At 62.6% G+C, this 11153-nt stretch overlaps 1 protein-coding gene across 2 annotated transcripts; it reads right to left on the bottom strand.

Annotated features, from left to right (window-relative positions):
- Positions 1-8198: 8198 nt before the first annotated feature.
- Positions 8199-10447, bottom strand: HES1 (hes family bHLH transcription factor 1). Of its 2 annotated transcripts, XM_067301456.1 has the most exons (4): positions 10276-10447; positions 10105-10200; positions 9933-10020; positions 8199-8937 (listed from the first exon to the last, which is right to left on the bottom strand). In XM_067301456.1, exons 1-4 carry the CDS (start codon positions 10381-10383, stop codon positions 8453-8455), a joined length of 777 nt encoding a protein of 258 aa, XP_067157557.1. In that variant the 5' UTR covers positions 10384-10447; the 3' UTR covers positions 8199-8452. The 2 variants fall into 2 exon arrangements, with proteins under 2 accessions (XP_067157557.1, XP_067157556.1); XM_067301455.1 differs by having other exon boundaries at positions 10105-10447.
- Between the last annotated feature and the right edge of the window lie 706 nt (positions 10448-11153).

Below are 11153 nucleotides of genomic sequence, written 5' to 3'. Positions count from 1 at the left end.
GCTGCAAACGAAGCCACATGTGCAGCACCTGGCAGGATCAGAATGCTTTGGTCCTACCTTGTTAGCTGTCAGTCTTAGCAAGGATGCTGCTGGGCTCAGGCCAAAACTGCTTCCCCTATTTGGCAAATGCACTCTGCATGACAGCACTGTCAAAAGAGACGTGCATTTTATTTGTGCCTGGGATGCAGCAGAGCTGCTGGAGCGCACGCCAGGCAAGAGCCGCAGCTGCAAGTTTCAGCGTGTGTCTTCACATCCTGCTCCCTCTCTTGGTACACACTGTCCAGATTTCCAGCGTCAGAGAGAGACACCAGCCAGATTGCTCTATGGTTTCAAGAACTCATAATGTTTTCCAGAGACCAGGACTGCAGCCCATCTTTTGTAGCAGTAAAAGGCATTACAGTTCAGGAAAGACCATGGACCGCCTCTGCTTGCTGCAACGCAGAACAGAAAAAAGTCAAGAAAACGCAGGGCATCTTCAGAAGGGCTGCTGAGAGCAAGGCATGGGGCACCCCGGCGGGCCCACAGGCAGAGTGTTGTGTGCTGCTCTGGTGCCCGTGTCGAGCAGACTGAAGGAGTGCACAGCCTGCCACACGGGAGGCTGTCGGCAGGCAGGCGGCCCTGGTGTGAACCTGGGCTCAGCTGCCCCACGCTGTCCTTGAGCAGGTCCCCTGAGCCCAGGCCCGGGGCCGCGTGAACACGGAGCAGAGCTAGAGCAGGACCGGCAGCAGGGCTTGCCTGCCTCCAGCCGCCTGCAGCGCTGCCTGGTGCTCTCGGTTTGCAGCAGGTCCCAGCTGTGCCCCGCTCAGCCTGGCCCTGCTGGGCAGAGAAGGGCGAAGGGATGGGGCTGGGATTTTTGGACATAGTCCTGGCTGGTCTGGTCCTGCACCCCTGGTTTTGGGAGGCCTTCATTTGGGGAGACAGAGAGCATCCCTGAAAGCCAGCCCAGCTCTGTGCTCCTGCGTGCAGCACTGTCCAGACAAGAGACACCGTGTTTATCCTGTTTTTAGCCCTGATTTCCCCTCACGCTTGGCCTTCAGGGCAAAGCATCCTGCAGGCCAGCCTTTAACAGGAGCGTGCAGGCAAATTAGGCAGACACTTAGGGGAGACCTCCGGCACGGGGTCTGAGAACGCTGGAACGCATCTGGGCAGAGCACGGTCTCTGCGACTCATCTCCACTCTGGCACAGCTCCCTGCATCCCACACTGGGAGCCTTCCTCCTCCTCCCGGCACTGCCCCTGCTGCCTGGGCAGCCGTGCCCCTCGCAGGGAGGCACATGCGGTAGTGCTCCCGGGCCGGCACAGCTGCCGCGGCGCAGGGAGAGCTGACGCCCTGGGGACAGCACGAGTCCCCACTCGGGGGCACAGGCCCAGCGGAGGCCCTGCTCCAGGGGCTATTTTAGGGCTGGCTTTCGGCAAGATGATAAGCAGCAACAGGCTGAATTGGAGACGAGCGGCATTTCCTCGGGAAAGCGGGGGGGGGGATGGAGAGACATGGGTTTGCCTTGCGTTCGGGGGCCGGGGCGGGACGGAGCAGCCGGGGCACACACCTCACCGCATGCTGCACCGGCAAGGGCAGGCTGTGCCCGGCGTCGCAGGGAGGCAGAGACCCCCTGCCGCCCCTCTTCTGCGCTCCCCGTGCCCGCTCCCGAGCCCATCTGCCAGGAGGGTTTCGGCTGGACGTTTGCGGGTGCTGGATGGGAGCCGGGTGGCTCCAGGCTGCGGCTGCCCCAGCCCCACGGTGTGCCCAGGGGTCTCAGGGACCCCGCCGGGTCGCCCGGTCCACACCGCTGTGCTGGCGTGAGCGCAGCCCGCAGCCCGCAGCCCGAGGGGGGCAGGCCCATTACAGGAGCGCTGCTCTTAATTAAGCGGGACATTGCTTTTTTACAGCTGAAACGACTGGGAGTTTGGGTAATGAGCACTCGCCTCCGCGGTCGGGCTCCCGTTGCTTTCTTGCCGTGTGGCAGCGATCGGCGGGACGGGACCGGGGAGCAGCTCAGTGGCTGCTGGCGGCTCTTTGCTCGGGCATTAGCGCACCCTTGATGTCAGGCTGCTCCGGCCTGGGGAAGAAAATCAGGCTCTGGGGAGGGAGAGACGGGAGAGCCTGCCGGCGCTCCCGGGGTCAAGCGGTGGCTCACAGCGCCCTGCTCTCGCTCAGCCCTCGGGAAGCCAAAAAGCAGAGCAGTGGTGAGGCCAATCACCGGTGAACCTGGTTCAGAGAGCCTGAGTGCCCCTGGGCATCGGGGAGTCCCCGATCCCCCCCTAAGCACGGGGCCTGGCCTGGCTCTGCCCCCCGGACGTGGCTGGTGTCGCCCTGGGCGCCTCGGGCCTGCGAGAGGGGATGGGGGAAGGCGCTGGCTGTGCCGTGCCACGGGTGTTTGCTCTCTTCTGGCCCTAAGGTGCAGCCCAGGGCTCTTATCTCGCCAGGCAGATAAGAGTTAATGTCCCAGCAGTTGTGCTGAGCTGGCTTTACTGGCAATAAACCCAGGCTGGAAACAGCTTCCTAATCATTAAAGATTACAGGTAGTCCCACCTCCACGGCTGTCCTTCAGGAAGAGTACTCTGCCCTGAGCTGCCACCTCCTCCAGCCCTGGCACCAAAACCCTTAGGAAACATCGTGCAGACGAGTGCTGAGTCACAGACCCCTGAGTGCTCCCCGCAGGGAGAGTCGGCACCCCAGGGAACGCTATGGGAGGGGGCAGCCCCCCAAGGTCACCTGCTCAAGCATCTCCTGCAAGGGTGGGCTTGGACCCTAAGTTCAGAAGGTGCTCCAGGACCTCTGAGCCTTCACACAATACTCTGCCCCACCATCCTCCCTGCTGCAGGAGTGAGACTGGCTGAGGCCTCCAGGACAAGGCTCTGAGGGCTTCATCCAGGGCTTTTACAGAGCCACGGTCCCAGGAGCACAACCCCTCTGCAGGGACAGGCTGGCTCTCCAGCATGGGCTCATCTGGCCCAAAAGCAGCAATCCCTATCACTGATTCCCAGGCTCCTCACTACAGTACGACAGCTGGCCACACTCTTGCCCTAGCCAAGGCTCCAGCCAGGGTGTCCTGCAGCCAGCCAGCCCCCTGTGAGGGTCAGCCCCATCGGGGGCTCCCCAATGCGCGGTGCCAGCCCCACCCTGGATCCCTCCTGTGCAGCGTTTCAAAGCAGGGCCGTGGTGGGAAGAAGCAGCTTCTTGGAGGAATCCCAAGGGCCTGCAGGCATCCCGCAACCAAGCCAAAGAGATGCAAAGGTGAGAACATGGAGATGGGGGAGAGACCCCCCCCCCTTGCCGCTGCCGGTGAGCCCTGGCGCCCGCCACGGACAGCTGCTGGCTCTTGTGCTTCCTCCCTGCCAAGGCAGTGGCAGGAGGGGAGAGGAGCCCCATGCCTGCGTGTTGCATGCATGAGAGCTCCTTCCCCGGCTGTCCTCAGAGGGCAGGGGACTGCGAGCACCCAGCAGGATGTGAGACCAGTCTCCATCCATCCAACAAAGTGCTCTGGGGCAGAGAGAAAGCGAGGAGGACCCATTGCTACACCAAGGGCTATCACGTACTGAAAGGGAGCAGTGACAAGTTGAGTGTCGCTACGCCTTAGCCAGCAGGATGGTTTGGACAAGCATCTCCTTGTATCCGCAGCTACTCCGGCATGCTCCCTCTTTCCATCCATCCATCCCCATAACTGCCCGTGCTCCCTGCACTGCTTGCTCACTCCCTCCACACCACGCAGCATCTGCGCCAGCCTCCCTGCTCCGCCAGCACGCAGGACTCATGCCACCCGGCCTGCTGCCGCTGCTGGGCGCCAGCTCAGGGTCGTGCCACAGCTGTGCCACCCGCTGTCCTCACGGCACTCCTGGGCCACGGTGCGGGATGCCATTCCCCAGGGAGCAGGGGAGCTGCTCCTCCTGCCAACGCGCTGGGGAAGGGGAGAGGCGCCCAGCGCTTCCCAGCTGCGCGGCTTCCCAGTGCACTTTGACTCAGCTGGGAAGACTGTCCCAAACACCAGCTGATGGTGTGGCCAGCCACAAATGTTTAATGAAATGGAGCAGTCATTTGTCTGGGCTGACCCCATCAGGAAGTCTGCGCTCCGCAAAACAAACCAGGCTTTTGTTTGACTTGTTTTAAGTAAAACACATGTCACCCCAGTAAATCACAGGCCCCTTCCCCACCCTGCCCCGGGGGCAGCAGCAGGGCAGAGGACGGCGCTGGCCTTGAGGCGCTGGCGCAAGCCGGAGGAGCCGGCTCCCGGGTCACTGGGGGGTCTCGGAGGAGCTGGCCCCACCGTGGGGCCACGTGCCCCGGTTGGGGAGCCCCGTGGGGCCGCGCCGGTGCCCGCAGCGAGACCCAACCTGCTCTCACGCCCGCAGCGGGCAGCACGAGCAGCCCTGGGCCGCAGCAAGGCCAGGCTGCTTTTATACCAGCCCGGTGTTCCCATGGGATTTAAAGCCTGGATCCCAGCCCAAGGTCGCCCGGCAGCAGGCCGGCGTTCGCTGTCCCCTGGCACGGACAGCGGGGCGAGGGAGGACGAGGGTTTGGGACGGGCAGCCCGAGGCAGGGGGCGGCCGCGTTGCGGCGGGCCAAGCGCCCCCGAGGCCGGGCCGGCCGGCAGCCTCGCGCGGGGCCGTGCGCCCGGGGTGGCGCGGGGCGGCGTGCGGCCGGCAGCAGGCCAGCCCTCGAGCGCTGCTGGCTGCCTGTCAGCGGGGGCCGGAGCGGATTCGTGTGCCGGAGGCGCGCGCTCTGCCGCGCTCCCCGCGCCGCCTGGCAGCCTGCCACCGCGCAAGGGGTTCGCTCCTTTCTCACGACCTCTCAGGTTCCTGAGCTCATCTGGGAGCTATTCATTTCCTGCCAGAAAACAGCCTTGCCTGCTAAAAAAACCACCTTGGCCGCAGAGCAGCCCAGGGCTTGGTACGAGAGCTCGCTCAGCTTAAATCATAAAGCTCTGGCTGTCTGACTGGAATCAAAGGCAGCACAGAGGCAGGGGGAGCACCGGGGCCCGTGCCATATGGTAGCACTTAAGAGCCAAGGAGGAAGCAAGGAGGGGTTTGCGCTGCTCGCAAGGAGTGTGGGAAAAGTTAATTGACTTTAATGACAGGTTTCCCAGGATGGCGGCTGCGTCCAGCAGAACTGAGCTGCCGAGATGCAAGTGACAAAGAGGGGAAATAAATCTTGCGGCAGGTCACGGATCAGCACGCTCCGAGGTGCATTACACACCCTTTAGGGACCCTCCGCTCCCCCGCATCGTGGATGTGGGCAAAGGGCAAGCGGGTGGGCCATTCCCTGCAGACCCAGACGCTTTGTGGGCCTGCGTACAGGTGCGCAGCACGCCTTCGGTGCACAGCTTCACAAGGGCATGCTTTGGTGGGGCAGGGAAGGATGGAGCACCTCTACTTCCCTCCGAGCCATTCGCCCTGGCTCAGCGCTTTCAACGCATCCCAGCCAGAGCCAGCGCAATCTCTGGGCTGCAAAAGCATGTACCAAGTTTCAGCCAACTGCTTAGGAGCCTAAGCTTGCTCCAGCCCCTCCCAGAGCAGCTCTCCACAGATGCGCGTAGGGGTACCCCCCACACCGCCACAGAGGTCACCACGCTCTCCAGGGCAGCTGTGCCCAGTGCCCTCATGGTCCTGGGTGCAACCAGGGAGCCCAACCTGTTTTCCAACTTGTTCCGCACTTACCCATGGGCACACAGCTCCCTGTGGGGTCACATCACCAGGAAGGGAAGGCCAAGGTCTGGTCACTGCGTGAGAGTCTGGCCAGCTGTGCACAGGATGGCTTTACTCTGTGGGTTTTTCACTCAGTGCTTCTTGGCTGCTCCACTTGGCATTTGCAAAAGAGGCTTTTGCTAGGAGGTTTCCAGCACTGCCTCCCTTCCCGCATCCAACTGTCAGGCACAGCATGAACCTCCCGCCTCCTCCCTCACCTGCTGCCCATGAGGGTCCACAGCTGCTCTGGAGACCCCAGTGAAAGAAATCCTGTTTTTTCTTTCAAAAAGGAGAAGCTGCAATCCAACAACTTAGCCCCATCCCATCCCCTCCTAGGCACCTGCATCAGGCAGTCCCTGATCCCTTCCTGGCAGTCAGTTTCATCCAGTGGCATCGGTTTGATCGAGTCTAAAGGTACCTGCTGTACCTGAAGGGCTCCCTCAGGTACCACTCCTGTACGTAATGGTCTGCAGACCCACAGTTCACATTTGTCATCTGAATTCAGCCATAGTCTAAGTGAACTGCCATCAAGAGCACAGCTCCTGGGAAAAGCTCTGATCCCCTCAGATCTCTCAAACTCAAGTAGTTCTTTCACATTGACATGCTGCAGGACAGGATACACCCAGAAAGCTTTGGAGAAACTGGTCCAAGTATGGCATATCTGCTTTATACTAGTCTACTTAAACTTCATTAGCAAATAGGTTTGTCTTGTCTTTCACTCCTGGATCTGTATATGTTCCCTATTAGCCTACCAAAAAGTCTTTTTCTAATACATTTTCCAAACCAACTGATTCAACAGAAGAGGAGGATCCTGGTAAGTTGGAACAGCCTCAGTTCTTACAGGTGACACGTTACTGGGTTTGCATCAGTTCAAGGCAAGTCAAAAGGCAGGAGCTGGAGTAATGCGATTCCCAGACAGGTCTTCTGAACTTTTCTCTAAAAGTAAGGTGGGCTCAGTCCTGCCCTCGTTACTTCCAGCATAAGGCAGCACAGAAAGGTGACAACAGCTGGCAGAAGGGAACACAGACTTAGCCCATATACCTACACATCTGTCTTGAGACAACAAAACTAATATTCCCAGGCCTGGTACACAAAGCCTAGTGCTAGATGCCACCATGGGGTGGCACAACAAACAGACCAGCAACGGCATTAAGAGGCCAACAGAGAGGGGAGAGCTGCATCACCAGGACTATCGCAGCCCCGTGCCTAGAAGAGCTCAGGAGACTGCATCTTCCTCTGCAGGCTCTTTTAACAGGGAACCACCACTGCCTGCATGCTCATTAAGAAGCCCTGTAGAGCTGGATCTCTGGACACATCTCACTCCCCCTCCCCCCACAAAAAGCCACCCCAAGAAGCATTTTCCAAACAGCAGGCTGGTGCATGTAGACAGGGAGAATGGGGAAAGTTGGGGAGTGATCAAACCCCAGCAGGTTTGATCTGTCTGGTCTCACACTTTCCACAGCTTTCCGTTTCCCAACACCTGGATACACTCAAGCACCTGGCTGATCCAGAGAAAATCCAACAAGCTTTTGTGGTGGGATTTGGAAGGAATTCCCAATGGATTCCGGCACAGTTTAAAGCTGTCCACTTTGAGTTAGGACTTGTTAAGGAGGGTGATGTGGGCTGAAACTCGAGACTACTGCTCGCCTCTATCTAGTGCTAGCATCTTGCCTGGAAATGGGGCATGACCAAGTCAAAGGGGTCAGTTGCTGCTTGCGGTTATAAAGGGAGATAGTCCACACAGCCCCATCTTACTCCCCCAGACACATGTTTTCCATATTAAAGCAGAGGAAATGCCCAACTCTATCAAAAACACATGCAGAGCATTAATCATCAAGCACAGCCTGACTTGTGTTCTGGGCTGAGACTGGCTCTGCACTTTTAAGTCCAGGTGGAGGTGGTACCCAGCAGTGTGCAAGTGCTTGCTGCAGCCTGTCAGGCAGGAGACAGGAGCACTCATGTCAGGTTTGTCCTGCAGAGAGCCAGTATTTCTGTAACACGAGAAGCTGGCAGGCGCTTTTCCATAAATCAACTGACTGAAGTCATTCGCAATTTACACCATGGCCTGGAAATGGGCCCCTCTGGTTCCAGGGCAGGAGGCTCACAGAGGCAGCTTAAACTTGGAGCTGGGACATTAGGCTCTGTGCCGAATCCATTTCGCTTTACCTGGGCTACTCCAGTCAGCCGAGGAGGGTGAGCCCAGGGAGCCAGGAACAAAGCAGAGATGCCTCCCTCAGCGCATTCACGAGCTCTGCAAACACAAGCTCTTTTTAAACAATTCTGATCACTTTAACTGCTCTCAAGGAAGCAGTAGCTACATCTACAAGGGGCAGGGAGAGGGGACAGCCGATTTCACATGACAAAATAGCAGGAAGAGAGAGGGTCTGAGCAGCAGCTCCAGCCTGGAGAGCTAAACAAGGCAACTCTGGAGCAGCAGAGGCAAAACAGCACAGTCCAAAGCTGTCCGGGAGCAAGCCAGGAGCTGGGCTCCCTCCTACGCACACACACCAGCACTCCAACTTATCTCCAAAGACCTTCCAAAATGGAAGGGATGCTTTTATTTTAAGAGCATTCAAAAAAAAAAAACCTGATCTTTGGTGTCACATAAGGAAGGAGAGGAAGGGGAGGAAAAGAAAGATCTCGTGTAAAACACGAAACGCTGTCAAGGGAGCGCTATGGTACAAAGGCACAATCCAATATGAACATATAACCTATGTACAGCCGTGCCAGCAGCACGGGGTGCAGTGCTCAGTCCAGTCCATTGCCCACCACCCTCACCACGGTCTCCAGACCGAGTCAGCTGTGCCGGGTGGTGGGCCAGGCGGTGAGGCAGCAGTGGCAGCTGTCGGTGGGCCACCATACAGGGGCAGCACAGCACCACCAGGCCCGAAGGCAGTGCTCGGGATGAGGAAGGCAAACTGCCCATCAGAGGCCGGCAGCAGCTGGAAGCCGCCATACACCTTAGCTGCGTCGGCTCCTGGCTTGCAGGGCATGCCGGGGAGGGGCCCCCCGCCACCGCCCGGCGGCACCAGTGGTGGCCCAAAGGCTGCAGCTGGCGGCAGCGGTGGCGGCGGTGGGGGCGCGGGGTAGTTCATGGCATTGATCTGGGTCATGCAGCTGGCCAGGTGGCCCAGGAGCCGAGTGCGCACCTCCGTGTTGACACCCTCGCAGGTGGAGAGGAACCGCGTCACTTCATTCATGCACTCGCTGAAGCCGGCGCGGTACTTGCCCAGCACCGTGGGGTCTGTGCTCAGCGCAGCTGCAGGGCGAGAGAGGTGCATGGCCGTCAGGGCAGCAGGCTCCACAGGGGACAGGGTTGTGCAGCCCACCAGCATTGCATCCTGCAGCCGCTCTGGGCTGGGAATCCAGGCAGAGAGCACAGCCCCTCCAGTGCTCCCAGGTGCCGAGGATCCAGATGCAGAAGGCAGCCCCTCTGGTACCGGGTCCTGGGTCCCCCAGCACCAGGGATCCAAGCAGGGAGCACTGATGCCTGGCATCCTCCTGTGCTCCCTGGTACTGGGGACCCAGGCTGGGAGCAGACCCCTGGTGTCCTGCCATGGTCCCCCAGTACTAGGGACGCAGGCTGGCACCACAGCCCTCCCAGTGCCTCCTGTGCCCCCCAGGACTGGGGATGCAGGCTAGAAGCAGAGCCCTCCCGGTACAGGAGAACAGACTGGAACCAGATCCCTCCCCCTGTGCCGGGATGCAGCCAGGGCGCAGAGCCTTCCTGGAAGCTCCAGCGTCCCAGACACAGGCAGGGAGCAGAGCGCTCCCGGTGCCTCCCCCCAGGGCCGGGATGCAGCCAGGGAGCAGAGCCCTCCCAGTACCCCCCAGTGCCGGGATGCAGAGCCCTCCTGGCGGCTCCAGTGCCCCAGACGCGGGCAGGGAGCAGAGCCCTCCCAGTACCGGGATGCAGAGCCCACCTGGCAGCTCCCGTGGCCCGGACGCAGCAGAAAGCAGAGCGCTCCTGGTGCCCCCCCCCCAGGGCCGGGATGCAGCCAGGGAGCGGAGACCTCCCGGTGCCCCCCCCCCCCCAGTGCCGGGATGCCGAGCCCTCCTGGCGGCTCCAGTACCCCAGAGGCAGGCAGGGAGAGGAGCGCTCCCCGTTCCCCCCCCAGGGCCGGGATGCAGCCAGGGAGCGGAGCCCTCCCGGTGCCCCCCTCCAGGGCCGGGATGCCGAGCCCTCCTGGCGGCTCCAGTGCCCCAGAGGCGGCAGGGAGCGGAGCGCTGCCGGGGAGCGTCCCGGGCACTCACCGGTCATCTGTGCGCGCTGGAGGCTGCGCAGGTGCTTCACGGTCATCTCCAGGATGTCGGCCTTCTCCAGCTTGGAGTGCCGCGAGCTCTGCGGGCACAGCGCGGGCTCACACCGGCGCGGCGGCCCCGGCCCCGGCCGCGGCCCCGGCCCCCCCGCCGCCCCCCCGCTTACATCCTTCTTCAGCGCGTCCAGGATGAGCGTCTTGAGCTGCCCCAGGCTCTCGTTGATGCGCGCCCGCCGCCGCTTCTCCATGATGGGCTTGGACGACTGCAAGAGAGGCGGCGCGGCGGTGAGCGCCCCGCGGCCCCGCGCCCGCGGCGCCGCCGCGCCGCCCCCGCTTACCTTCCGGTGCTCCGCCGCCGTCTTGGGCTTGTCGGGCGTCGCGTTGACGCTGGCGGGGGTGGCGGCCACCGGCGAGGCGCTGCTCTTCTCCATCAGGTCGGCCGGCATCGTGCGGCCCCGCCGGCAGCGCCCGCCGCCCCCCCGGAAGAAGCGCAGCAGCGGCGGCGGCGGCGGGGGGGGGCGGGCGGCGGCGCGGCGGCCCCCGCGGGCGGCGGCGCGGGGCGGCGCGGCGGGCGCGGGCTCCAGGCCGGCGGCGGGCGGGCGCGCGGCGGGCGGCGGCAGCGGGTGCCGCGCGCCGCTGGCCGCCCCTACTTATAGCGCGCGCCGCACGCGCGCGGCTCGTGTGAAACGTCCCCCGCCGCCGTTCCCACACTCGCGCCCAGCCAATGGGCGCCGCCCGCACGCGGCCCCGCTCGTGGACGGCGCCCGCCCATTGGCTGGCCGCCGCGCGGCGGCCGGCGGCCAATGGCGCGGGGCGGCGGCGGGCGGCCGGCCGCCGCCATTAACCCCTTCGGCGCCGCCCCGGGGCGGCGGGGATGCGGGGGAGGGGGTGCGCGCCCGGCTCCCTCATTAGCGCCGCTGTAATTAGCGAGTTAATTGGCGCCCCGTGGCAGGCGGTGGCCCCCACACGCACCCCTTGGGGGGCGCCGGCAGCTCCGCCGTGGCCGCGGGTGGGGTGCCGGGAGCTGCGCTGTGGGGGGCCGCGGCATCCCCTGTGAGGGTGCAGGCGGGGGGGGGGGCGTTCCCGCATGGGCGAGGTGAAGGGATGAGGTGGGGTGAGGGGGGATCAGGTGAGGGGGGGTGAGGGAGGATGAGGTGCGGGGAGGTTGGGGGGGGGGCAACGCTTGGGGCAAGGAGCCTTTGGCAGCCGGGCCACC

This window comes from Apteryx mantelli, chromosome 9, assembly GCF_036417845.1.
Source record: "Apteryx mantelli isolate bAptMan1 chromosome 9, bAptMan1.hap1, whole genome shotgun sequence".
Lineage (NCBI taxonomy): Eukaryota > Metazoa > Chordata > Aves > Apterygiformes > Apterygidae > Apteryx > Apteryx mantelli.
The sequence above is the reverse complement of the archived record's forward strand: the minus strand, read 5'-3'. Positions and strand labels throughout refer to the sequence as shown.

Excerpts from the sequence above, each read along its gene's own strand:
- HES1 (XM_067301455.1), bottom strand. The coding sequence starts at position 10,383 with ATGCCGGCCGACCTGATGGAGAAGAGCAGCGCCTCGCCGGTGGCCGCC. Across the intron at positions 10,021-10,104 it reads TGGACGCGCTGAAGAAGGAT|AGCTCGCGGCACTCCAAGCT; the intron begins GTAAGCGGGGGG and ends CTGTGCCCGCAG. Across the intron at positions 8,938-9,932 it reads CCAGCGCGCACAGATGACCG|CTGCGCTGAGCACAGACCCC; the intron begins GTGAGTGCCCGG and ends CTCGCCCTGCAG.